Source organism: Xenopus laevis, chromosome 2S (assembly GCF_017654675.1).
Source record: "Xenopus laevis strain J_2021 chromosome 2S, Xenopus_laevis_v10.1, whole genome shotgun sequence".
Classification (NCBI taxonomy): domain Eukaryota; kingdom Metazoa; phylum Chordata; class Amphibia; order Anura; family Pipidae; genus Xenopus; species Xenopus laevis.
Genome location: NC_054374.1, coordinates 168218037 through 168245037, shown reverse-complemented (window position 1 = coordinate 168245037; position 27001 = coordinate 168218037). Strand labels below are relative to the sequence as shown.

Sequence of the window (27001 nt, the reverse complement as noted above, 5' to 3'; positions counted from 1 at the left end):
CAAGGAGGAGTGTGTGGTCAACTGTGTCAAAGGCTGCAGAGAGATCTAGAAGGATTAGAATAATGACCTTTAGACTTTGCCAATAGAAGATCATTGGTTACTTTGGTGAGTGCAGTTTCAGTCGAGTGTGATGGGCGGAAGCCAGATTGCAATGGGTCGAGGAGGGAGTTGTGAGTGAGATGCTGGATCAGTAGTTAAATGTGTTAAATGTGGCAAACAGCTGCTGTGGTTTGGAGGACATAGTAGATATTAGATAAGAGAAGTATTGTTCTTTGGCTAATGATAGAGCTCGGTTATAGCAGGAGAGCATGAATTTGAAGTGGATGAAGTCAGGATCAGTTTGTGACTTTCTCCACCATCGCTCAGCTGATCTACTACATCTTCTGAGGTACCGAGTTACACTAGTGTGTCAGGGTTGGGGTTTAGCTGGCCGGCTGTGACGGGTGGTAGAAGGTGCAAGGGAGTCAAGTGCTGTTGAAAGGGCATCGTTGTAGAGAGAAGCTGCCATATTGGGACAGGAGAGAGTATTAATATGAGATATGGATTGTGCTGATACTGTTGATAATTGTTGTGGTTCAAAGGCATTAAGGTTTCTATACGTGTGGGTAGAGAGAGATGGAACTCAATAAAATGGTTGAAAACAAAGGAGTGTGTGAAGAGAAGAGGAAGAGAAAAAGGCAGAATAAAGCCGAAGTTACATCCAGACACAGTCAGACAATCTGTTGGTTTGGGCAAATGCCTGATGGGCCACTTTATTTAATGTTAAGTGGCCACTTTATTTAATGGGCACTCGGGAAGCCACTGAAGAAGAAGCCGTCAAGTTCCACTGAGCACCAATTCAAAAAAACTTTTATGTGGGCCCTAAGCAGACAATATATGTGAGGTGAAATATAAGAGTAGGTGACTGTTTCTATGTGGGATACTTTCATTATCTGCCTGGGCTTCTCTTCACTCCCCGTCCAGCCCTGTGACCACCAATAGATACGAGACACGGATACGGATAGAGAATATTAGACTCCCGCCAGTGTTCTATACAGGATCCCTTGCACAATCAGTCTGTCCCGCTGCACTGGTGCTAGTGATTAACAGCTGTGTGTCGGGTTACACCACAATGCAGCAAGTAGTTGCAGTAAGCGCATGTAGAGTTGCAGCAGATGATTTGTGCCCCTACTGGGCCCTTGGTGTAAATCAGAGGTTCGGCCATAATGTTAATGTTCTCTAGTTGGGAAATAGGAAATAAAAAGGTGAATGAAAGAAAAAAAGAACAAAAAAGTCAAAAGAAACACAAGGAAGGGAATAGATTGTATTATACGGAGGTTGTTAAGGCCAAAGCTTCCACATAGTGATGGTTGTGCCAGTAAAGGAGGCCATAGACGCACAGATAATATCGCATTAAATACATTTTCGGACGATATTCAGTGCGTTTGGTGGGAAAAAAGCCGAATATTGGCAGAAAGCTTGGATATTGGTCAGCTCAATGATTGGGCCTGATGGAAACGTTTGATCGGGTGCCTTTGTTACTATTGTTACTATTGTTACTGTTGTTACTATTGTTACTATTGTTACTGTAGTTACTATTGTTACTATTGTTACTGTTGTTACTATTGTTACTGTTGTTACTATTGTTACTATTGTTACTGTAGTTACTGTAGTTACTATTGTTACTATTGTTACTGTAGTTACTGTAGTTACTGTAGTTACTGTAGTTACTATTGTTACTATTGTTACTATTGTTACTATTGTTACTGTTGTTACTGTTGTTACTATTGTTACTGTAGTTACTATTGTTACTATTGTTACTGTTGTTACTGTTGTTACTATTGTTACTGTTGTTACTATTGTTACTGTTGTTACTGTTGTTACTGTTGTTACTATTGTTACTGTTGTTACTGTTGTTACTGTTGTTACTGTTGTTACTGTTGTTACTATTCAATGGTCAGATACAGGTAGAATTCTATTGTTTCTATCAGTTTATCTGACAATTCAGCTCTACACGTTTGTATTGAAATGAAAGATCTTTTCCAATGGCCTCCTTTATATGCATTGAGGATTGGTGTATAGAGTATGATTGGCACCTTCTCCTCCAATCAGAGGGACAGTCCAGAGACTGAACATGAGCTGCCCCCGGGGAGGCATAATTGCCCCAGTTCTTGTAGCAGTGATATAAATAAATATATTGTATAGATCTGACTCTGCCCCATGGGCCAGTAATGTACAAACACAGTCAGTTCAGTATCAGAGACAAACCCTTTATTGCCCCCATACATTTCATTTCCTCTGACTGTAACTAATCAGAACCCAAGGGTGTCGGGGGGGGGGGGCACATGGGCCAGAATGGGGTAAATGAGAATGTCAGTGGAGTCTGGGGGGTTCATACATTACAATGGCCCCTGATCCCCCCAGGACTTTGTGTCTCTGCTTTAAGTAAGGGGGTCCATGTGCCGGGCCCTAGAGGGGTGTGAGGGGCTCATTTGAGTTTCGTGTAAGTCAGCTCTGCCATGGCGTCCCGAATATAACGGAAATACTCCAGGTTCCCCCTGTGCATTCGGCAGTTGTATTTGCCCGACGACTTGACGTACTGGAGAAAATGGGGGGCCCCAGGGAACAGCACATTGTCAGCCAGAATAATGGTTCCCTCCTGCAGGAGCCCCAGTTCCTCCAGCAGCTTCAGGTCCCGCAGGTAACAGCGCTTGCCATGATCCATCAAGATAAAGTCCAGTTTCTGTAGCCCATGTTTGTCCTTCAGCTGCGGAATCAGTTCATCAGAGGGTCCCACCAGCAGCTCCACCTGCAGTTTGGGGACATTATCCCTTATAATTATATATAAGTATTATATGGTCACAGAACAACCCCTCAGTGACTTCTAATATCCTTATCATTTACAGTAGGGGGTACATTATCCCTTATAATACATGAGTGATACTCAGAGTTCCCTGTATAACTCAGCCTGCAGCCTTGTGTCTTTATATGGTCACAGAACAACCCCTCAGTGACCTCTAATATCCTTATCATTTACAGTAGGGGGTACATTATCCCTTATAATACATAAGTGATACTCAGAGTTCCCTGTATAACTCAGCCTGCAGCCTTGTGCCTTTATATGGTCACAGAACAACCCCTCAGTGACTTCTAATATCCTTATCATTTACAGTAGGGGGTACATTATCCCTTATAATACATGAGTGATACTCAGAGTTCCCTGTATAACTCAGCCTGCAGCCTTGTGCCTTTATATGGTCACAGAACAACCCCTCAGTGACTTCTTATATCCTTATCATTTACAGTAGGGGGTACATTATCCCTTATAATACATGAGTGATACTCAGAGTTCCCTGTATAACTCAGCCTGCAGCCTTGTGCCTTTATATGGTCACAGAACAACCCCTCAGTGACTTCTAATATCCTTATCATTTACAGTAGGGGGTACATTATCCCTTATAATACATGAGTGATACTCAGTGTTCCCTGTATAACTCAGCCTGCAGCCTTGTGCCTTTATATGGTCACAGAACAACCCCTCAGTGACTTCTAATATCCTTATCATTTACAGTAGGGGGTACATTATCCCTTATAATACATGAGTGATACTCAGAGTTCCCTGTATAACTCAGCCTGCAGCCTTGTGCCTTTATATGGTCACAGAACAACCCCTCAGTGACTTCTAATATCCTTATCATTTACAGTAGGGGGTACATTATCCCTTATAATACATGAGTGATACTCCATAGTATCTCAGTTCTCACTGTAGGAAATAGTTTCCAGTGATAAAATCAGGGGTGCCTTTATCTGGGGGATCACATCTCTGGTATCACCAGAAAAGGGGAAGTTAAGTAGAATATGACAAAGATGAAACTTGAATATAAACTTCATTATAATGAAATAAGAAATTCTCAGTATTCAGGTGAAAATTGTGAGCAGTTTGTGAAATAATCAGTAGCAGATGTATCAGACGTCACTCACATAACTGACTCCAGCACAAACCCTACATGTAGAGAGGCAGGATTCCTTTCAGCACATTTATAGGGAAGGGACCCCCCCACCCAAAAGATACATTAGACATAACTGTCAATCAAAGTCAGACTCCTCCTCACTAGCTGTGATGTCACACTGGATGACATCATGGCTGCCAATTGCATCACTCACCGTGTCATCATCAAAACCAGCCAATCGTATGACCTTCTCTGCCACGGCTGCTTTTGTTGGGTTGAAGTCGATGGTGTAGAGTCGGGCACCGAGGGGTAAGGCCTGGGCGATGATGATGGTGGAGTAGCCACAGTAGGTGCCCAACTCCAGCACATTGAGCGGCACATTCTCATATATCAGCCGGTTCAGAATCTTCCCTGGGGAAAAGTATCACAGAGTGAAGTTTTGGGGGGCACTTGCCATCCTGCTGCACTCGGGCCCATACAATGGAAAGTGGTTCAGAGAAAGGCAACAAATTAATTAAGGACAGGGGGTTCAGCCATAGAGGGGATGGATTTATAGGGTAGACTAGAGTCAGGAAAGTATGGGGTACCTTCTATTTACAACAGGGGGTACAAGACTGACATGGGAGACTGGGCTCATGCTGTGGCCCCGGGGCCGGAGCAGCACTTTATTCCTACCTTTGTGGGGCCCAATGTTGCTGAGGTGCTCACAGTGGGTGCAGTACTGGTCGAAGGTGTTGAGCAGGTGCTGGGGGTCGCCGGGGATGCCGTGGGTCAGCACATACTGGAGGGCCCTCTCCTCCCTCGGGATCCCCGTCGTGTAGTCCTGGAACCAGCGCAGCAGCACCGCCCGGTAGAACAGGAGGAAGTAGTGACGGTAGCGGATTATCAGAGTGATGATGAAGGGGATGAAGGCCAACGCTATGGCGGGGGACACCATCTTGCCTGGGAGGTGGGGCAGGAAAATAGTTAAGGACCAAACTGATAGGATTTTGGGGGGATTTCTATTAGCAAATGGGCAAACTGTGCGACCAACATGACTGAGTCTGTAGTAAAGCAAATCTAGATCAGTATAACTGGCTGCAAAGCCATCCTGTCCCTTTAAGAACGTGGGGCAAATGCTCTGGTTAGTGCAACTGCAGGAGGGCTCCAAGGGGTCTATGTGCAAATATCAGTGCATATCCCTCTGTGCAAAGCGCAGTACAAAGAATTAAGGTGGAATGGGAATTATTATCAATAGAGTCTCAGTACAAAGAGCAGAATTAAGGTGGAAGGGGAATTATTAGCAATAGAGACTCAGTATAAGGAGCAGAATTAAGGTGGAAGGGGAATTATTAGCAATAGAGATTCCGTACAAAGAGGAGAATTAAGGTGGAATAGGAATTATTAGCAATAGAGACTCAGTATAAGGAGCAGAATTAAGGTGGAAGGGGAATTATTAGCAATAGAGACTCAGTATAAGGAGCAGAATTAAGGTGGAAGGGGAATTATTAGCAATAGAGACTCAGTATAAGAGCAGAATTAAGGTGGAATGGGAATTAGCAATAGAGACTCCGTACAAAGAGCAGAATTAAGGTGGAATAGGAATTATTAGAAATAGCGACTCGGTACAAAGAACAGAATTAAGGTGGAAGGGGAATTATTAGCAATAGAGACTCAGTACAAAGAGCAGAATTAAGGTGGAAGGGGAATTATTAGCAATAGAGACTCAGTATAAGGAGCAGAATTAAGGTGGAATGGGAATTAGCAATAGAGACTCAGTACAAAGAGCAGAATTAAGGTGGGATGGGAATTATTAGCAATAGAGACTCAGTACAAAGAGGAGAATTAAGGTGGAATGGGAATTATTAGCAATAGAGATTCAGTACAAAGAGCAGAATTAAGGTGGAAAGGGAATTAGCAATAGAGATCCCTAAATACAAAGAACAAAACTTACCTGGAGAGAGATTTACCTGTAGAACTTTGTTGGCTGGTAGGGGCCCAGTCCTGTCTTGTGTTTCTGTGGGGCAGCTGAGTGCCTATGTATTACCATGTATTATAGATGAGGGGCCCCAGCCAGTCACAGGCTGACGTTACCTGAGAGGGGGAGGTCAGATTACCTGTGTCTCACAGATGGTGCCCAGGGAGCTGCTGACACTTTAACAGGTTACTGGAAGCAAAATGGCCAGTTCTCTATGAAGGAGCAGCAGTGCATTGTGGGATACAGTTCAATAGCAGTGCTGTATGTTGGGATGGGGAGAACTACACTTCCCAGCATTACCCGACAGCTGCAGGTTGGATGTTCATGATATTTATATTATAATCACCTTCCACTTGGCAAACAGGCAGGTTCCAGAGTAGAGTGTGAGCAATTAGGGAGGGTATTACATTCACTTACCTTGGGGTACATTCCTCTCTGACCAGGGGAAAGACAACATCCCAGAATAAGGATGAACAGAGAACTGGGAGGGTTTTGGATTCACTTACCCAGGGGGAGGTTCCTGTCTGACCATGGGAAAGAGAACAGCCCAGGAGCAGGAAGTACAGAGAATCAGAGCTCTGTACCTGGGTAAGTACTGGGGAGATTGGATTCACTTACCCAGGGGGAGGTTCCGGTCTGACCATGGGAAAGAGAACAGCCCAGGAGCAGGAAGTACAGAGAATCAGAGCTCTGTACCTGGGTAAGTACTGGGGAGATTGGATTCACTTACCCAGGGGGAGGTTCCGGTCTGACCATGGGAAAGAGAACAGCCCAGGAGCAGGAAGTACAGAGAATCAGAGCTCTGTACCTGGGTAAGTACTGGGGGAGATTGGATTCACTTACCCAGGGGGAGGTTCCTGTCTGACCATGGGAAAGAGAACAGCCCAGGAGCAGGAAGTACAGAGAATCAGAGCTCTGTACCAGGGTAAGTACTGGGGGAGATTGGATTCACTTACCCAGGGGGAGGTTCCTGTCTGACCATGGGAAAGAGAACAGCCCAGGAGCAGGAAGTACAGAGAATTAGAGCTCTGTACCTGGGTAAGTACTGGGGGAGATTGGATTCACTTACCCAGGGGGAGGTTCCTGTCTGACCATGGGAAAGAGAACAGCCCAGGAGCAGGAAGTACAGAGAATCAGAGCTCTGTACCCGGGTAAGTACTGGGGGAGATTGGATTCACTTACCCAGGGGGAGGTTCTTGTCTGACCATGGGAAAGAGAACAGCCCAGGAGCAGGAAGTACAGAGAATCAGAGCTCTGTACCTGGGTAAGTACTGGGGGAGATTGGATTCACTTACCCAGGGGAGGTTCCTGTCTGACCATGGGAAAGAGAACAGCCCCAGAGCAGGAAGTACAGAGAATCAGAGTTCTGTACCTGGGTAAGTACTGGGGGAGATTGGATTCACTTACCCAGGGGGAGGTTCCTGTCTGACCATGGGAAAGAGAACAGCCCAGGAGCAGGAAGTACAGAGAATCAGAGCTCTGTACCTGGGTAAGTACTGGGGGAGATTGGATTGGTCCTAGTGGGAATGAGCCCATTAAGCAACAAACATGGAACTAGATTTCATATCTGAGAAGATCATTCAGCTCTCACTTCCCATATCAAGCTATAAAATGATCACATGATATCCCTGTTATACAGAAGTTCTAGTACAATAACCCGTCCTCAGGACCAGCCTTATGTGGAGGTTTGGGAAACAGATCCTGGTCGATCCATTAGCCCAGAGGACTGGTCCATTATCAGTCAACACAATATTACCGGAAGCCTCTTAAAAAATTCTGTGGTATTTGACTTCCCACAAAATTGCTCGAAGTGTAGAAATTGACAACCCCAATTATTTTAGGGGATGTTAGCCCAAATGACTAACTGATATTTCCTTAGCCGCACGCCAAACCATGACCAAAGTGTGGAATTAGCGGCTCAAGCAATCAAAGGTCGGCTGGATGGGGATGAATCAGAAATGAACCTGTTTTCTGTGAATGATTTAGAGACACTGGAGCTAACGTGGCCCTTTTTTTCCCCCATACGGAAATGTCATCTTACCCCCCCCCCTCTTTATACTGCCCCCTAATACAACCTGTGGCCTGTAATGAATCAGAAAGTGAATGGGGAGAATTCCTTGTTCTCTCCCGAGAGCCGTTATCCATCCGCTTTCCTTATTTCCCATAATGCCGTGGAAGCCCAACCTTAAAGGGATACTGTCATGGGAAAACATGTTTTTCTCAAAACACATCAGTTAATAGTGCTGCTCCAGCAGAATTCTGCACTGAAATCCGTTTCTCAAAAGAGCAAACAGATTTTTTTATATTCAATTTTGAAATCTGACATGGGGCTAGACATATTGTCAATTTCCCAGCTGCCCCAAGTCATGTGACTTGTGCTCTGATAAACTTCAGTCACTCTTTACTGCAAGTTGGAGTGATATCACCACCCCCAGCAGCCAAACAACAGAACAATGGGAAGGTAACCAGATAGCAGCTCCCTAACACAAGATAACAGCTGCCTGGTAGATCTAAGTACAACACTCAATAGTAAAATCCAGGTCCCACTGAGACACATTCAGTTACATTGAGTAAGAGAAATAACGGCATGCCAGAAAGCAGTTCCATCTAAAGTGCAGGCACAAGTCACATGACCAGGGGCAGCTGGGAAATTGACAATATGTCTAGCCCCATGTCAGATTTCAAAATTAAATATCAAAAAATCTGTTTGCTCTTTTGAGAAATGGATTTCAGTGCAGAATTCTGCTGGAGCAGCACTATTAACTGATGTGTTTTGAAAAAAAACATGTTTTCCCATGACAGTTGCACCGTCCATACTGCAGCTTGTCATAATAATGCCCACCCGCAAGGGAATTATGGGAATTGTACTATTTACACCACTGCAGCCCTTACATGCGCCTGATTGGCTGAAGAGGAAAGAGACTGATTGGCTGAAGAGGAAAGAGAAAGCTCAGCAGCAGCAGAGGAACCACAATCACGGCTGATCTACAAGATGTCACTTTATGGAGACTGAAGATCTAATGTAACAATAAAACTGAAGCACATACTTTATAAAAAGTACAGGGATAATATAAAAGTATTTTGCTGAACAACCCCCCCTCCCCGCCTGGTACCAGACAAAGGACAAATTGGATCTATAGCTGAGCAGTAAGTCCGTGTGTAATGAAACCCCCCCAGTCTCCCAGGGGCCCCGCTCTGGGCTCTGTATGAACTTGTTTCAACATCTGTTTCTTATTAAGCAGCAAATATGGGAATGGGGGAAAAGAATGATCTGCTGAGCCCCGGGGCACGACTCATGAATGAGCAGAGGACAAAGGGGTTATTTATACAGGGAGGGCTCATTATATACAGGGTCTCTGCACCCACAAGTTCTAGGCTTATGGGGGGCCGGGAGGGGGGGCAGCCGAAATAAAGAGGCCATTCTGTGACTACAAATCCCAAATGTCCCTCTTCTATAAGGAAACAGACTGGATCAGCACAGTGGGGGGGTTTGTGGGGTCGGTACTACTGACCCCCTGAGTTCAGTCACCATTGCAATTGGGTCAGTCTTTCCCCCCCAGAGAAACAGAGATAAAATGAAATAAAAGAAGTGATTCGGGGTGGGCTGTTGGGCAGAGATGACACATTATTTCACAAGTTCTGCTCATAGACCTGATCCAAACCCAACAGTTGGTCTCACTGGTACCAGGCAACCTCCATGCCCAGTACAAGTGCCAATGTCACACACGGGGGGGGGGTCTCCAACACATCAGGAGATAGTGGGCAAGGACAGTCTCAGTTACTGGGATGTTCTGACCCACAAACCCGACATAACAAGACCTGCAGCTGGTGAGGTCTCTGAGCAAATCCATCCCACTCATTATATGTGAGAGACGCCATTATTTTAGGAGAACAGTCTCAGTCCCATCCAATCAGAGCAGGTGGAACCGGAGGGACCCAAATAAATGAAACACATCCGGACCCACCTCGCATCCCGTTGCCCATCTAGCAATGCATCTTGCGCACAGTTCTGGAAAATCTCTTGGTTTCCTTTTCACTCTTCTGCCACTTTCTGACCCATGAGATGACCAGTCTGTCGTCTGCCCGGTGGCCCAGAAGCAGCACGGTGGTGCCCGGCTCATGAATGTCCTGGCAGAGGCAGTTGTCTCCATCTGGCAGCCAGAGAAGCGTCTTCTTCAGCTCATCATCACTCCAGCCCTTGCTCTTATACACCGTCCTGCTCTTCACTTCTGGAACCACCATGATGTCTCCTTCCAGGGTGGACACTGAGCGGATGTTCATCTTCAGAGCTACAAGACACAAGGGGGGGATATGAACAGTGGCCACAGTGGGGTATACAGAATATTCCTCCAATTGCCTTGTGCCCTCCTCTACCCAATATGCATTAGATAAAGACTCCCCTCAGTCCCACCGAGCTGGTACCAACTAGTCACACTCATTGACCTGGCCACCACCGGACTCCCTACTGAACTTAGTCTTTGTGTGAGTTTTATGATTACCAACCTCTGATTGGCTCCATCAGCTTGCCAGGAGATGGGTGGAACTAGACAGAGATCTTACTGATTGGCCAGTTGGGGAAGTTGTCCATTAGATCAGAGATATTTATCAATTCATGTCCATAGACAATTTGCACAAATGCCCCTGAACTGAATCACTGGTCAGAAACTGCCCCATGAATAAAGAGCTTTACTGCAAGGCCCATAATAATAGTAGTTGTGCCAGTCTCTGCCCTTGCCCTACTCTACATAGAGAAGGAGACCACCAACCCACTGCTGGGTTACACACAGGGATCACATGGGTCTAGACAGGGAAATCATTCATTCTGGATCACTGCACCCAATGAGAAAGTCTGGATCAGCACCATCTGATCCTTATTATCCTGCAGCTCCAAACACCCTGCTGCCCACAGCTGTTACCAGTCTCACCAGTCCAGTTTAACAGCCCGGCACAACAGTGGATTCTGGGAGTTGTAGTTTAACAACATCTGGAACAACATCCCAAGGGCAGATTCATGAATATAATTTTTGCCCCAGACTCAATGTACAGAAAGTATCACCTGCTCCAGACCTCACAGCATGGGGAACATTATCTGCCATTTCCTCACAGTGTATTCACCTATACCCGGGGCACCCCAAGAGTGGGGCTTAAAGCTCATCCCTTCAGTCTCGCCCTGGACCTCACACCCCCCTATCCCCATGTGGCAGCACTTACCAAAATCAGAAGAGCAGTAATTCTGTAGGAAATCCTTGTCGGGGTCACCCCGGTTACGGCAGGCGGAGCAGGGCACCTCTGGGTGAAAGAAAGAAAATACAGTGACCCCCAGGCACAATAATCCAGAGATCCAACAGCTCAATAGTAACCCAAGTAATGGAGCACCACTGACCCTCCGGCTTTCACAGCTCAATATCTATCAGCAATTAATATCTATCAGCAATTAATATTTATCAGCAATTAATATCTATCAGCAATAAATATCTATCAACTCAACACCCCAACGAGAGATGGAGGGCAGGAACAGCCATAGGAATCTCAGTGAGCCTAAATGATGTGATGTACAGGTCAGGGAACTCTGAGTATCACTCATGTATTATAAGGGATAATGTACCCCCTACTGTAAATGATAAGGATATTAGAAGTCACTGAGGGGTTATTCTGTGACCATATAAAGGCACAAGGCTGCAGGCTGAGTTATACAGGGAACTCTGAGTATCACTCATGTATTATAAGGGATAATGTACCCCCTACTGTAAATGATAAGGATATTAGAAGTCACTGAGGGGTTGTTCTGTGACCATATAAAGGCACAAGGCTGCAGGCTGAGTTATACAGGGAACACTGAGTATCACTCATGTATTATAAGGGATAATGTACCCCCTACTGTAAATGATAAGGATATTAGAAGTCACTGAGGGGTTGTTCTGTGACCATATAAAGGCACAAGGCTGCAGGCTGAGTTATACAGGGAACTCTGAGTATCACTCATGTATTATAAGGGATAATGTACCCCCTACTGTAAATGATAAGGATATCAGAAGTCACAGATTATTGCATTATATAATAGCAGAAGCTCAGGAAGTCAATGACATGTATTATATGTAGAAAATGAATGATGGGCACCCACCTTCTTTAAGCTCTTGCTGTTTATCCTCACTGCCAGCAGGGGGCACACACAGCTCATTCCCCAGGGGAAACTGGGTGCAGTTGAACATATCAGGCCAGGGGAAGCCAAATGCAGACATGACGGGGGTGCAGCCGTCCCGCACTGCCTCACAGAGGGACCTGCAGGGGTACACGGCCTGATCTAGTTCACTCAAACACACGGGGGCAAATAGAGAACAGAGGAACTTCTTGGTGTCTGCGTGGCACTGTTTAGAAAGGAGTGGCACCCAGGAACCCGCCTGCTGCAGAGCCTCCTTCATAGTGTCGTGTCCCAGCAGGTTGGGCAGGCGCATCTCAGTGTAGCCCACGCCGTGGCACAGGGTCATAGTGCCGGGGATGGATTTGCAGCTGCTCTTGCGGGTACTGAGATGGGTGAGGATAAAGGGTAAGGCCTGTGTGGGGCCCACGACTCCCAGGAACACAGAGACGCATAGGAGGAACCTCATGGCTGAAATAAGAGGGGTCACTGGACTTTCTGCTGCAGCAACACAAGAACAGATGGAACAGTGATTAGTATTTATAGAAAGAAAGTGAAATCTTCGGTGTACCCCTCCCCTCCAATAAGCCCCCCACTATTAGCAGATTCTGCCTTGCACCCCAAACTATAAGCACCACACCCAGAGTCACACAATATGCCCCTTCCTGGGGATCCCCCATCACTACGTCACACTTCTCTTCATTTGTGCACCTTAACAAATGAAATGGTTCTGAAAGATTTCATGTCCGTTCCAAATCCAGCCAGAGCCAGAAGGATCCCCTTAAATAAAGCTGAGAGCCCCCATGTGGCTGGAAGCAACACACTGCATGGGGGTGAAACAATACAGACGTATAGAAGCAGAGAGGCTGCAGCCCTGGCCCACAACATTAAGCTTTTTATTCAGCAGCTCTCCAGTTTGTAATTTTCAGCCATCTGGTTGCTAGGATCCAAATCCCCCTAGCAACCATGCATTGTGAATAAGAGACTGGAATATGAATAGAGAGGCCTGAATAGAAAGATGAGGAATAAAAAGTAACAATAATAATACATTTGTAGCGTTACAGAGCATTTGTTGTTAGATGGGGTCAGTGACACCAATTTAAAAGATGGAAAGAGTCAGAAGAAGAAGGATAATAATTAAAAAACTATAACTAATGAAGACCAATTGAAACATTCCACTGTATAACATACTTTTAACTTACAGGTGAACCACCCCTTTAATTCATCAGAACATTTGTTATCTCCGTGCCCATTGCTGGTGCCCTGTGCTCCTATTTCTCCGGCACCATCACCCTGATACTGACAATTCCCCCCCCATATCCCCAATTTCTATTATTTAATAGTGACCAAAACTCCTTATCAGGCAGATTGCAGTGAATATTAAAAACCAACACAAAATGGAAATGTTGCATCAATTTTAAACAAACAAAAAAAAAAAGTCACATTCAGTTGTTGGGCTGAACTCTGCAGTTGGTGCAATGGTGGGGTAACAGCAGGACTCCGTTCTTGGTGCAGGAGGATAGTTGCAGTAGCAGGAGGATAGTTGAGTAGATGCAGTTGCAGGAGGATAGTTGCAGTAGCAGGAGGATAGTTGCAGTAGATGCAGTTGCAGTAGCAGGAGGATAGTTGAGTAGATGCAGTTGCAGGAGGATAGTTGCAGTAGCAGGAGGATAGTTGCAGTAGATGCAGTTGCAGGAGGATAGTTGCAGTAGATGCAGTTGCAGTAGGATAGTTGTAGTTGCAGGAGGATAGTTGCAGTAGCAGGAGGATAGTTGAAGTAGATGCAGTTGCAGTAGGATAGATGTAGTTGCAGGAGGATAGTTGCAGTAGCAGGAGGATAGTTGCAGTAGATGCAGTTGCAGGAGGATAGTTGTAGTTGCAGGAGGATAGTTGCAGTAGATGCAGTTGCAGGAGGATAGTTGCAGTAGCAGGAGGATAGTTGCAGTAGATGCAGTTGCAGGAGGATAGTTGTAGTTGCAGGAGGATAGTTGCAGTAGATGCAGTTGCAGTAGGATAGTTGTAGTTGCAGGAGGATAGTTGCAGTAGCAGGAGGATAGTTGAAGTAGATGCAGTTGCAGTAGGATAGATGTAGTTGCAGGAGGATAGTTGCAGTAGCAGGAGGATAGTTGCAGTAGATGCAGTTGCAGGAGGATAGTTGTAGTTGCAGGAGGATAGTTGCAGTAGATGCAGTTGCAGGAGGATAGTTGCAGTAGCAGGAGGATAGTTGCAGTAGATGCAGTTGCAGGAGGATAGTTGCAGTAGCAGGAGGATAGTTGCAGTAGATGCAGTTGCAGGAGGATAGTTGTAGTTGCAGGAGGATAGTTGCAGTAGATGCAGTTGCAGTAGGATAGTTGTAGTTGCAGGAGGATAGTTGCAGTAGCAGGAGGATAGTTGAAGTAGATGCAGTTGCAGTAGGATAGATGTAGTTGCAGGAGGATAGTTGCAGTAGCAGGAGGATAGTTGCAGTAGATGCAGTTGCAGGAGGATAGTTGTAGTTGCAGGAGGATAGTTGCAGTAGATGCAGTTGCAGGAGGATAGTTGCAGTAGCAGGAGGATAGTTGCAGTAGATGCAGTTGCAGGAGGATAGTTGTAGTTGCAGGAGGATAGTTGCAGTAGATGCAGTTGCAGTAGGATAGTTGTAGTTGCAGGAGGATAGTTGCAGTAGCAGGAGGATAGTTGAAGTAGATGCAGTTGCAGTAGGATAGATGTAGTTGCAGGAGGATAGTTGCAGGAGGATAGTTGCAGTAGCAGGAGGATAGTTGCAGTAGATGCAGTTGCAGGAGGATAGTTGTAGTTGCAGGAGGATAGTTGCAGTAGATGCAGTTGCAGTAGGATAGTAGTAGTTGCAGGAGGATAGTTGCAGTAGCAGGAGGATAGTTGAAGTAGATGCAGTTGCAGTAGGATAGATGTAGTTGCAGGAGGATAGTTTCAGGAGGATAGTTGCAGTAGCAGGAGGATAGTTGCAGTAGATGCAGTTGCAGAAGAGGCAGTTGGTGCAGGCAATATGCCCAGGGTGCTTCATGTTTGGTAGTGGCAGTTTCTCATGGGCAGGTTGTACTACACTATCCTAATAGTGAGGCCCCATAGTCTGGGAACCTCTGCCCTACAGATGTGTCTGGGTGGTATGTGCATTTATAGTGAGGGGAATCATCGCAGAGAAGTGCCATTTGGGCAATGATATGTGACCTCTCTGAGAGCCAACACTGCTAGTGCCCTTTGTCTGCTGCCCCCTTGTATTTACACAGCTTTATGGCAACTCTTATATAACTGCCCCAGTCTATTACTTCCCTCTGTACAACTCATACTGGGGCCCTGCACATGGCACAACTGAGCAGCTCCCACATGCCACATAAAAGCCACACAACTGCCACATAAAAGCCACACAACTGCCATAGGACACACGTTACCTGTATTAGTGCCTCGGGGTGCTCCTGGTTGTGCCAGGCTGTTGTACAATAGAGAGTCAGAAGTCCATAGAAGGTAACGGGTCAGTAATGGAGATATTTCCCATCAGCAAGTGCCGGCCATTGTGCCCCTCAGTAGCCTTTAAATGAAGAGCTGCCCATTAAGAGTGGCACAGAGATGCCCGTACAGGCAGAGACACAGCAAATGCTCAAGTTTAACTTCAACTCCAACCACTCGGCGGTGCAGTTTGGGCTCGGCCTGGACATGTGTGAACTGGAGAGGGGAGGCCCGGGGGTGTGAGATTTGTTCAGTCTTGAAGCTGCTGGGGGGGGGGGGGGTGGGAGAGGGGGGGGTAGAGCAATTAGTGTCCCATTGCATGCTGGGAGTTACAGGCTGGGAGTTACAGGCACAGGAATTCCCCGGCAGCATCAGGATCATAAACATTTCCAGGCAAAGGAATTTGAGTGAAACAACAGAATGAGCCGAGGGAGAGACCCTGATACAGTCGCACTCACATGACTTCTACTCACACAATTACACACACACACAATTACACTCACACACACCATTACACACACACAATTACACACACACACAATTACACTCACACACACCATTACACACACACAATTACACACACACACAATTACACTCACACACACCATTACACACACACAATTACACACAATGTGGCCCCTAGCAATAATAGAGCCCATGAAGCTGCACCCCTAATCTACAGACTGCTGGGACTTAGTACATTCTATATTAATCACAATCTGTATACAGTGCTCACATATACTAGCGGGAGCTGCCATACTGTTTGTATTAGCTGACTCTCCCTGATGTGCAGCCCTCACACCTCCGGATTCCCTGATACCTTAGGATGCTGGGAGTTGGCCAAACACAGCTGGAGGGCCACAGATTACACAGCCTCGTATTGATCTCTCTTTCATAGGAAATCATGGTTAATACATATATGTAACATATATACATGGTCTGAGTCACACACATCCAATCTCCTCCATACTCTCCATCTACAGCATAATGTGATTTAGGGAATAGGCAGGGAGTGGAACAAGGTGCAGGGAGTGGAACAGGGAACAAGGTGCAGGGAGTGGAACAGGGAACAAGGTGCAGGGAGTGGAACAGGGAACAAGGTGCAGGGAGTGGAACAGGGAACAAGGTGCAGGGAGTGGAACAGGGAACAAGGTGCAGGGAGTGGAACAGGGAACAAGGTGCAGGGAGTGGAACAGGGAACAAGGTGCAGGGAGTGAAACAGGGAACAAGGTGCAGGGAGTGGAACAGGGAACAAGGTGCAGGGAGTGGAACAGGGAACAAGGTGCAGGGAGTGGAACAGGGAACAAGGTGCAGGGAGTGGAACAGGGAACAAGGTGCAGGGAGTGGAACGGGAACAAGGTGCAGGGAGTGGAACAGGGAACAAGGTGCAGGGAGTGGAACAGGGAACAAGGTGCAGGGAGTGGAACAGGGAACAAGGTGCAGGGAGTGGAACAGGGAACAAGTTGCAGGGAGTGGAACAGGGAACAAGTTGCAGGGAGTGGAACAGGGAACAAGGTGCAGGGAGTGGAACAGGGAACAAGGTGCAGGGAGTGGAACAGGGAACAAGGTGCAGGGAGTGGAACAGGGAACAAGGTGCAGGGAGTGGAACAGGGAACAAGGTGCAGGGAAGTGGAACGGGAACAAGGTGCAGGGAGTGGAACAGGAACAAGGTGCAGGGAGTGGAAACAGGAACAAGGTGCAGGGAGTGGAACAGGGAACAAGGTGCAGGGAGTGGAACGGGAACAAGGTGCAGGGAGTGAACAGGGAACAAGGTTGCAGGGAGTGGAACAGGGAACAAGGGTGCAGGGAGTGGAACAGGGAACAAGGTGCAGGGAGTGGAACAGGGAACAAGGTGCAGGGAGTGGAACAGGGAACAAGGTGCAGGGAGTGGAACAGGGAACAAGGTGCAGGGAGTGGAACAGGGAACAAGGTGAAGGACTGGAACAGGGAATAAGGTGCAGACAGTGGAACAAGGTGCAGGGAGTGGAACAGGGAACAAGGTGCAGGGAGTGGAACAGGGAACAAGGTGCAGGGAGTGGAACAGGGAACAAGGTGCAGGGAGTGGAACAGGGAACAAGGTGCAGGGAGTGGAACAGGGAAACAAGGTGCAGGGAGTGGAACAGGGAACAAGGTGCAGGCGAAGTGTGAACAGGGAACAAGGTGCAGGGAGTGGAAACGGGAACAAGGTGCAGGGAGTGGAACAGGGAACAAGGTGCAGGGAGTGGAACAGGGAACAAGGTGCAGGGAGTGGAACAGGGAACAAGGTGCAGGGAGTGGAACAGGGAACAAGGTGCAGGGAGTGGAACAGAACAAGTGCAGGGAGTGGGAACAGGGAAACAAAGGTGCAGGGAGTGGAACAGGGAACAAGTGGAAGGGAAACAGGGAACAGACAGGGAACAAGGTGCAGGGAGTGGAACAGGGAACAAGGTGCAGGGAGTGGAACAGGGAACAAAGGTGCAGGGAGTGGAACAGGAACAAGGTGCAGGGAGTGGAACGGGAACAAGGTGCAGGGAGTGGAACAGAACAAGGTGCAGGGAGTGGAACAGGGAACAAGGTGCAGGGAGTGGAACAGGGAACAAGGTGCAGGGAGTGGAACAGGGAACAAGGTGCAGGGAGTGGAACAGGGAACAAGGTGCAGGAGTGGAACAGGAACAAGGTGCAGGGAGTGGAACAGGGAACAAGGTGCAGGGAGTGGAACAGGGAACAAGGTGCAGGGAGTGGAAACAGGAACAAGGTGCAGGAGTGGAACAGGGAACAAGGTGCAGGGTGTGGAAACAGGGAACAAGGTGCAGGGAGTGGAAACAGGGAACAAGGTGCAGGGAGTGGACAGGGAACAAGGTGCAGAGTGGAACAGGAACAAGGTGCAGGGAGTGGAACAGGGAACAAGGTGCAGGGAGTGGAACAGGGAACAAGGTGCAGGGAGTGGAACAGGGAACAAGGTGCAGGGCAGGTGGAACAGGGAACAAGGTGCAGGGAGTGGAAACAGGGAACAAGGTGCAGGGAGTGGAACAGGGAACAAGGTGGGGAGTGGAACAGGGAACAAGGTGCAGGGAGTGGAACAGGGAACAAGGTGCAGGGAGTGGGAACAGGGAAACAAGGTGCAGGGAGAGTGGAACAGGGAACAGGGTGCAGGAGTGGAACAGGCAAACAAGTGCAGGAGTGGAACAGGGAACAAGGTGCAGGGAGTGGAACAGGGAAACAAGGTGCAGGGAGTGGAACAGGGAACAAGTTGCAGGGAGTGGAAACAGGGAACAAGGTGCAGGGAGTGGAAAGGGAACAAGGTGCAGGGAGTGGAACAGGGAACAAGGTGCAGGGAGTGGAACCAGGGAACAAGGTGCAGGGAGTGGAAACAGGGAACAAGCAGGGAGTGGAACGGGAACAAGGTTGCAGGGAGTGGAACAGGGAACAAGGTGCAGGGAGGGAACAGGGAACAAGGTGCAGAGTGCTGAACAGGGAAACAAGGTGCAGGGAGTGGAACAGGGAAACAAGGTGCAGGGAGTGGAACAGGGAACAAGGTGCAGGAGTGGAACAGGGAACAAGGTTGCAGGGAGTGGAAAGGGAACAAGGTGCAGGGAGTGGAAACAGGGAACAAGGTGGCAACAGGGGATGCAGGACAGGAACAAGGTGCAGGAGTGGAACAGGGAACCAAGGTGGAACAGGGAAGACAAGGTGCAGGGAGTGGAACAGGGAACAAGGTGCAGGGGAGTGGAACAGGGAACAAGGTGCAGGGAGTGGAAACAAGGGAACAAGGTGCAGGGAGGGAACAGGGAACAGGTGGCAAGGGAGTGGAACGGGAACAAGGGCAGGGAGTGGAACAGGGAACAAGGTGCAGGGAGTGGAACAGGGAACAAGGTGCAGGAAAGGGAACAAGGTGCAGGGACAAGGTGCAGGAGTGGAACAGGAACAAGGTGCAGGGAGTGAACAGGGAACAAGGGCAGGGAGTGGAACAGGGAACAAGGTAGCAGGGAGTGGAACAGGGAACAAGGTGCAGGGAGTGGAACAGGGAGGTGAAGGGACAAGGATGCAGACAGGGAACAAGGTGCAGGGAGTGGAACAGGGAACAAGGTGCAGGGAGTGGAACAAACAGGTGCAGGGAGTGGAACAGGGAACAGGTGCAGGGAGTGGAACAGGGAACAAGGTGCAGGAGTGGAACAGGGAACAAGGTGCAGGAGTGGAACAGGGGAACAAGGTGCAGGGAGTGGAACAGGGAAACAAGTGCAGGGAGTGGAACAGGGAACAAGGTGCAGGGGAGTGGGAAACAGGGAACAAGGTGCAGGGTGGAGTGCAAAAACAGGGAACAAGGTGCAGGGAGTGGAACAGGGAACAAGGTTGCAGGGAGTGGAACAGGGAAAGGTTGAACAGAGGTAGAACACGGAACAAGGTGCAGGGAGTGGAAAACAAGGTGCAGGGAGGAACAGGGAACAAGGTGCATGGGAGTCAGGGAACAAGTGCAGGTGTGCAGGGAGTGGAACAGGGAACAAGGTGCAGTCAAGGTTGCAGGGAGTGGAACAGGGAACAAGGTGCAGGGAGTTGGAACAGGGAAACAAGGTGCAGGCGAGTCAGGGAACAAGGTGCCACAGGGAACAAGGTGCAGGGAGTGGAACAGGGAACAAGGTGCAGGAGCTGGAACAGGGAACAAGGTGCGCAGGGAGTGAAAGAGGAACAAGGTGCAGGGAGTGGAACAGGGAACAAGGTTGCATTGGACAGTGGGAGTGGAACAGGGAACAAGGTGCAGGGAGTGGAACAGTTGCCCAGGGGAACAAGGTGAAGGGAGTGGAACAGGGAACAAGGTGCACACACAGGGAACAAGGTGCCAGGGAACAAGGTGCAGGGAAGGAAACAAGGTGCAGGCGAGTGGAACAGGGAACAGGTGCAGGAGTGGAACAGGGAACAAGGTGCTTGCAGGGAGTCTGAAGGCTGCAGGGTGCACAGTGCAGACAGTGGAACAGGGAACAAGGTGCAGGGAGTGGAACAGGGAACAAGGTGCAGACAGTGGAACAGGGAACAAGGTGCAGGGAACAAGGTGCTTAGTACATTGACAGAAGTGCAGATAAAAGAAAGGACAAGTAATCAGTGGGTGTCCCATACAAATACTGGTAGTAAATCCGGGGCCCACAAGTGAAACTTATTGGGATGTTTTTATTGGCCCCATGAGTAGCAAGGTGCACCCCCTGCCAGGATCACCCACTACCTGCACCTCCCATACTGCTCTTACTGCATGGCAACTTTCCTCCCTTAATAAATGCCTAGGCCTTGTTGCACTGGCCCTTTAAAAGCAGATGCAGTGAAATCCCCATCTCACCTGCCTACATCAGAGTTCATTGGGATGCCTGCTGCAGCCTGTACTGGCTCTGTGCAAGCCATGCACCATGTCTCAAAATACAAACACAATATGAGGTTTTTTTCATAATCATGAGATATTTGTAATATTTATGGCAGGGATCTGCAACTCCCATGGCCCTTAGCTTCAGCATTAAACATCCCCAAATCCCCCCTGGTTTCTATTGTCGCCTCACACAGACCAGAATAAATAGATAAGTGGACACTATGGGAGTTGTAGTTCAGTGACAAGTATGAGATTGTTGTGTAGATTCCCGTGGGGGTGTAAGAACTTACCTTCAGTCACGGGAAGGATTTTGAAGATCTTTGGTGGCCCCGCTGGGGGCAATAATAATAATAATATTGATGAGTGAGCGGCTGAGCTCGCAGGGTCTCTGCCCATTTACAGCTTCTTTATGGCTCTGTCTCTCCTCTTCTTCAAAGCTGAAGGCAATTCCTTTATTACAGGAGGATCAAAGAGCTGAGCCCTGCCCTGTTAGCCATAAAGAGCAATGTATTAGCCCCACAGTGCAAACCTGGGCCCCTAACCTGCACCTCTAGGGTTGCCATCTATATAGACTTTTTCCTATTAATAGGCATCAACCATCATTTTTACTGGTCATGCCTTTAAAATACTGGCCAAGTGGCAACCCAACCTGCACCACTAGCCTGGGCCCCTGAACTGCACCCCCTGCAGCAAAAAGCGACTCAGTAGCAATGTTTAGAAAAGATATGCTGCAGACTGCAGTGATTACTAAGCAGCCATGCACAAGCTGTGTATATCAGCTCTAATTGGCTGCTGGGCAGGGGATGTACATGGGCTCGGGTGTGAGTAGGGGGTGTCAGGGATCTCTCAATGACTCACATATGGCACTGCCAGTAAATGTGCCAGACTGGGGGCAGCGGAAGTAGAAAGTGGCCAGGGTTGCCAGGTTGGCTGTTTTCCAGAGAAATTGGGCTACTAATTTAATGCCCAGGCGGGTTTTGAAAGTACAAACTAGACAAGGTAGAGATTTGGGCTGCATTTTGGGCTTATGGCTGGTTTGTTTTTTGTTGCCCTGATGTGCCTGTGTCTCCCAGTGCATGTTGGGTAATGTGGTTTTTGTGTAACAATTTGCCCCCTGGCAAGTTGAATGTAAGACTACAATTAGGATTAGCAGCTTTCCTGGAAATAAAGTATCTGCTGTGTTTTCCCTATTGTTATTAACATTGATATCGAGTATCATATTCACTGGCTGCTGATACAGTGACCGGGTTATAATACCCACAATGCAATGGTACTTGTCATATTTAGGCCTCTGTCCCCAGTCTCCCCTCACATTCTCACATTTTACACTCACTTTCCTCAATTTCACACAAATTTGGGCCAAAAATCAGCTGGTCACCAAAATGCCAAGAGTTTGAGCCGTTTTACCAATATTTACTGAACTTGTATTTCTATTAGACCTCCAGGGCCCCCCTATATCTCCTGCCCCCCCCCCTATATCTCCCCTGGTCTCTCTGTCACATTTTACCCCAAGGGAATATCTGTGACATATTAAAAAGACCTATTCTCACACATATTCATTTCTATTGAGACTTATCTCTCACATATTGGCCTAGTTCTGAGCTGCTTTTGTACATTTCAGCTGAAGTGTCAGTCTGGGGCAGGGAGAGCTGTGGGATATTAGTGAGAGGCCGGAGCAGGGTCAGTTCCCGGAAGAAGACAAATGAGAGAAGCTAAAGAGAAGAGACACAACAAGTGACGTTGCCCCGGTTACGCCACACCCCCAGTTTCCTACTTCCTGTGCGCAGCTTGTTCCCAGGCATCAACCGGAAGCGGAAGTCTCGCTGAGGACTGCGGGTTCCTCCGGTCATGTGATTAGTTGGCTCGGCTGGTCCTGTTCTGTCGGACATGGGCTGTTGTTACAGCGGAGAGACCGACACCGGCAAAGGGGTGAGACACCGGGGCAGCGAATAGGGAGGGGCTGGTTGTTGTGAAACTGTCACTGTGGGGTTAATACGAGGCACCTCCTTGTACTGCTCACGTCACGTGACACCTGCTCTTTAAAGGCGCAAAGAGAGAAAGTCACCTGCTGAGCGGCACCGGGTGCGACACACATGGAACTTACAGGGGAGGGAGTCTGTGACTCAGCTAGTGGGTGGGACAGACATGGAACTTACAGGGGGAGGGGCGGGGAGTCTGTGACTCAGGTAGTGGGTGGGACTAGGAGAGAGATGGAATTTACAGGGGGAGGGGCAGTGGGTGGGACTAGAAGAGAGATGGAATTTACAGGGGGAGGGGCAGTGGGTGGGACTAGGAGAGAGATGGAATTTACAGGGGGAGGGGCAGTGGGTGGGACTAGAAGAGAGATGGAATTTACAGGGGGAGGGGCAGTGGGTGGGACTAGGAGAGAGATGGCAGTTTACAGTCTGTAAGTAGAAGGCTGGACTGTGTGAAAATCTGAAAGATCAGGTAGAACAACCAAGAAAGAGGAAGGGGCAGTAGAACCACTTTCAGACTCTCAGCATAAAGACGGTTATATATAAATTATATAACTAACCCAACAACACGTCAATTGCCACATAATAAGAGCAACTGAACATCCTCTTTATAGTGACACTGTCACATGGTCTGATCCCTCATGTTCCTGCTGTTCAACTACAGCTCCCAGATCACAGAGGCAGCAGTCGTATTAATGGGATGTAGTGTTGACAAGAAATTCACCGGCACACAGGTAATGCAAGCAGGTTATACCTTGCTAGAAGTTTATTGCAGCATGCAACGTTTCGGGGTTACCCCCTTTGTCAAGCATAACGTTTCGGTAACCCCGAAACGTTGCATGCTGCAATAAACTTCTAGCAAGGTATAACCTGCTTGCATTACCTGTGTGCCGGTGAATTTCTTGTCGCCATTTGAATTTGAGGTTGCCGTTTCCTCCATTTTGCCGCGCACCAGGGATCTCCATTTTTCGGGAAGGCCAGGGTGTGCGAATACTTCTCTGTTGTTCTTGGGATGTAGTGTTGGCCATTATACCCCCAGACTGGTGTGAGTGGGGGCAGGAGCTGTGCTCTCTTGGGGGCACAATGTAGGGGCAGTTGTTGAGCTTTTACTTTAGATTGGGGGAGTGGCTAAAAGGTTCCCTATGTCTCTTGCCTTTAGTTAACAGTTAGGGAGGTAAATTGTGGTCAGTGGATGTAATTGCCCCTATAGATATACCCCACTGTCTCTGTATGAACTCATCAGTTTAGCCTCTGTCTCAAAGCAACTGATTGGCTGCTCACATCACTATTAGCAGCCAATGGGAATGAGCCGTGAGGATTCCAGTGACTCCTGCTTGGCTGCTCAGTGTTTTGTACTCACTCCCCACCAGTGCTAGCGTAGGCTGCAGGGAGTTGCTGGGGATGTAGGGGTCGGGCTGTGATATAGACGTATATTGATACTGATCATGTCTTTTCTACCCACCAGGATCAGGGAGAGAGGGAACATCTGCTGCCCCAAAACCAATCTCTTCCCAACAATAAACAGAATGGATCAGAACAGAACCCCACAAATAACCCCTCGGCTCGCACTGATGAACAGGCCATGCTCTCCCGCATATTGGCCAAGACCGCGCAGTGAGTATTGAGCCCCCGGCACGGCTGCTTCACTTGCAATGGGGGGGCCCAGAGGTGCAGCAATGTCTGTAGGTTTTGTGTCAGAACAAGGGGGGGCACAGGTATGTCCCTATATTAACCCATTGTGTAACTAAAAGCCAGTGTTTCCCCTACAGGAACATTATTGATGTGTCAGCGGTGGAGTCACAGGGGATGGAGCAGCACGAATGTATGGACAGAGCCCGGCAGTACAGGTGAGTGCAGATATAGAGCTGGATAGAGATAAGATATATATATATATATATAGCCCTGACACTCAGTGACTAATAGTCTGCTGCCCCTGTATGAGATGTACAATCAGGATAATTCCCACCCTGCCCTCACCCTGTTACTAATCAGCATGTGCAGAGTCCTGAGAGCTGTGTGTGTGTGTTACAGTTACACCTCAGACTTTCATTCAGTTTAAACTGTTCTTCACTTCACATCATTTGTGGGGCCAGTGGTACAGCTGGGGGTCCCACATCTTGTTTATTGCACTAACTCACACCCATATAAACACACTCACACACCTACACACACACAATGAACAAGGGTGGGGGTGCCTTGCTCTGGGGCTTATGGTGATTCCCTCTCTTTATTAACCCTTCCCTGTCTCCACACAGCACGAGGCTGGCAAAACTCAGCAGCAATTTGATGGACTGGAAGAACGTGCCCCCCCTCCCCTCACTGACCTCTCAGCCGCACCAAATACTCGCCAGTGACCCTGTTCCCTTTACAGACATACAGCAGGTAATGACAGGAACGTGTGGAGCAGATACTCGGACAAAGACAATCTTCCTCCAGGCAGTACAATTCAATAAATATATATAGTGAATAAATTACCCCCTCTTGTAAAATATATGGATATTATAAGTCACCGAGGAGTTTCATGACCATATAAAAGTACGAGGCCGAAGGCCGAGTGTTTTTATACAGGTCATGGAACTCTGAGGTAACTTCTAATATCCTCATATTTTACAACTGGGGGAACTTTATTTATTATAATACACAAATTTCAGTGAGTCATGTGACAGAAGATCCTCCCCCGGGGGCACATGTAGGCATTACCTACTGTATATAGTGAATAAAGTCCCCCCTATTGTAAAATGAGGATATTAGAAGTTACCTCAGAGTTCCATGCCCTGTATAACTCGGCCTCGTACTTTTATATGGTCATGAAACTCCTCAGTGACTTATAATATCCTTATATTTTACAAGAGGGGGGACTTTATTCACTATATACAGTAGGTAATGCCTACATGTGCCCCCGGGGGAGGATCTATTTGCTTGTCAGTAGCAGCGCTGAGTGCACTGGGTTTATAGGGGGGCTGCACTAGTGCTGATAGACATGAGGGTGCCAGTGTCCCCCCAATATTCCAGCCTGTCCGTTTGTCCCCGCAGGTGTCTAAGATCGCTGCTTACGCCTTCAGTGCGCTCTCACAGATACGAGTGGATGCAAAAGAGGATTTAGTTGTACAGTTTGGGATCCCGTAACCCCCGGATGCACTTGTGCTTCTCTTGGACTCACGCAGCGTCGCCTCCATCTTTATTTATCTTTAGAGATTTCTTTATATATTGTCTTAGCTCTGGACTCACTCACCCTCCTCCCCCCGCCACCTTGGTACAGTCCTGGATGTCTGCACTGGCCATTAGCAGCACTATTTGCAGCACTATTTGCCCAGACCTTACAGCTGTGACTAATACGCCCCCTGCAGGTGAGTCCATATTATTCCCACCAATGCAAATCTAGATTTGTCACTTACATTTAACTCTCTCTTTGTCACTGAAGGATTGAGGGGCAGACTTGGCACATTTGGGGGTCTGTGCTTCTGTACAACACGAGGCTCCCCTATAGTAACAATAACGTTCTGTTTCCTTAACCCTTCATGGTCCCAAATGCCCTGCCAGTACTTAGAGGAGGGAGTGAATGTGGCAGTGCCCAATTGTTGGCTCCTCATACAGCAGAGGATGTTATTGCCCCTAGGTGGTGCCATTACTAAGGGTTACCCTGGGGTGCCGCACACATGATCACACAAGGGGTAATGCTAATGGGTCGTGCGGGGGCATCTGCGCAGAGAAATGGGGGTGCCCTGACTCATCCTACAAGGAAAAAGATTTACTTTAAACAAACTCTATTCGGTTTCTTTTTTATATAAATTGTGGGAAATCTCTGTAACATTAAAATTCTTACTTGTCTCAAACTGTTCCCCGCGCTTTACTTTGTCTTTAAGAATTAATTATTGCAGTGAGTGGGGCCCCTGGTTCCAGGTCCATGTGAGCTGCAGTATCAGTGAGTAAGGCTGCTGGGAGTTGCACAACATCAAGGGAATTATAGGGATTTGCAGTAAAGGGAATCTTAAAGGAGAAGGAAAGGCTAAAAGTAAGTCAGCTTTATGAGAAAGGTCTATATAAATACACCAGTAACCCCTCAAAGTAATGTTGAGTCCTCTGTCAAAAGAAACAGCACATTTCTTTCCTTCTATTGTGTACTCATGGGCTTCTGTATCAGACTTCCTGTTTTCTGCTTAAACCTCCAGGGCTAGGGCTTGAGCATGCTCAGTTTGCTCCTCTCCCCCTCCCCTC

The 27001-nt window shown here is 47.9% G+C and overlaps 3 protein-coding genes across 10 annotated transcripts; 1 reads left to right on the top strand and 2 right to left on the bottom strand.

Annotated features, from left to right (window-relative positions):
* Positions 1–1905: 1905 nt before the first annotated feature.
* On the bottom strand, positions 1906–6452 carry LOC108710088 (transmembrane O-methyltransferase homolog). The gene is made up of 3 exons (XM_041584679.1): positions 4605–6452; positions 4144–4340; positions 1906–2788 (listed from the first exon to the last, which is right to left on the bottom strand). The coding sequence occupies exons 1-3, from the start codon at positions 4864–4866 to the stop codon at positions 2468–2470; spliced, it is 780 nt and encodes a 259-aa protein (XP_041440613.1). The 5' UTR covers positions 4867–6452; the 3' UTR covers positions 1906–2467.
* A 2420-nt stretch (positions 6453–8872) lies between these two features.
* sfrpx.S (secreted frizzled-related protein S homeolog) lies at positions 8873–22722 on the bottom strand. Of its 8 annotated transcripts, none has more exons than XM_041582932.1 (5): positions 22585–22722; positions 21101–21296; positions 12008–12523; positions 11098–11175; positions 8873–10175 (listed from the first exon to the last, which is right to left on the bottom strand). In XM_041582932.1, the coding sequence occupies exons 2-5, from the start codon at positions 21204–21206 to the stop codon at positions 9871–9873; spliced, it is 1005 nt and encodes a 334-aa protein (XP_041438866.1). In that variant the 5' UTR covers positions 21207–21296; positions 22585–22722; the 3' UTR covers positions 8873–9870.
* lamtor1.S (late endosomal/lysosomal adaptor, MAPK and MTOR activator 1 S homeolog) lies at positions 22630–26619 on the top strand. The gene is given in 5 exon segments (NM_001086729.1): positions 22630–22739; positions 24252–24400; positions 24556–24633; positions 25042–25168; positions 25820–26619. Coding segments are annotated over 5 exon segments (489 nt in total). The 5' UTR covers positions 22630–22697; the 3' UTR covers positions 25913–26619.
* Positions 26620–27001: the final 382 nt, after the last annotated feature.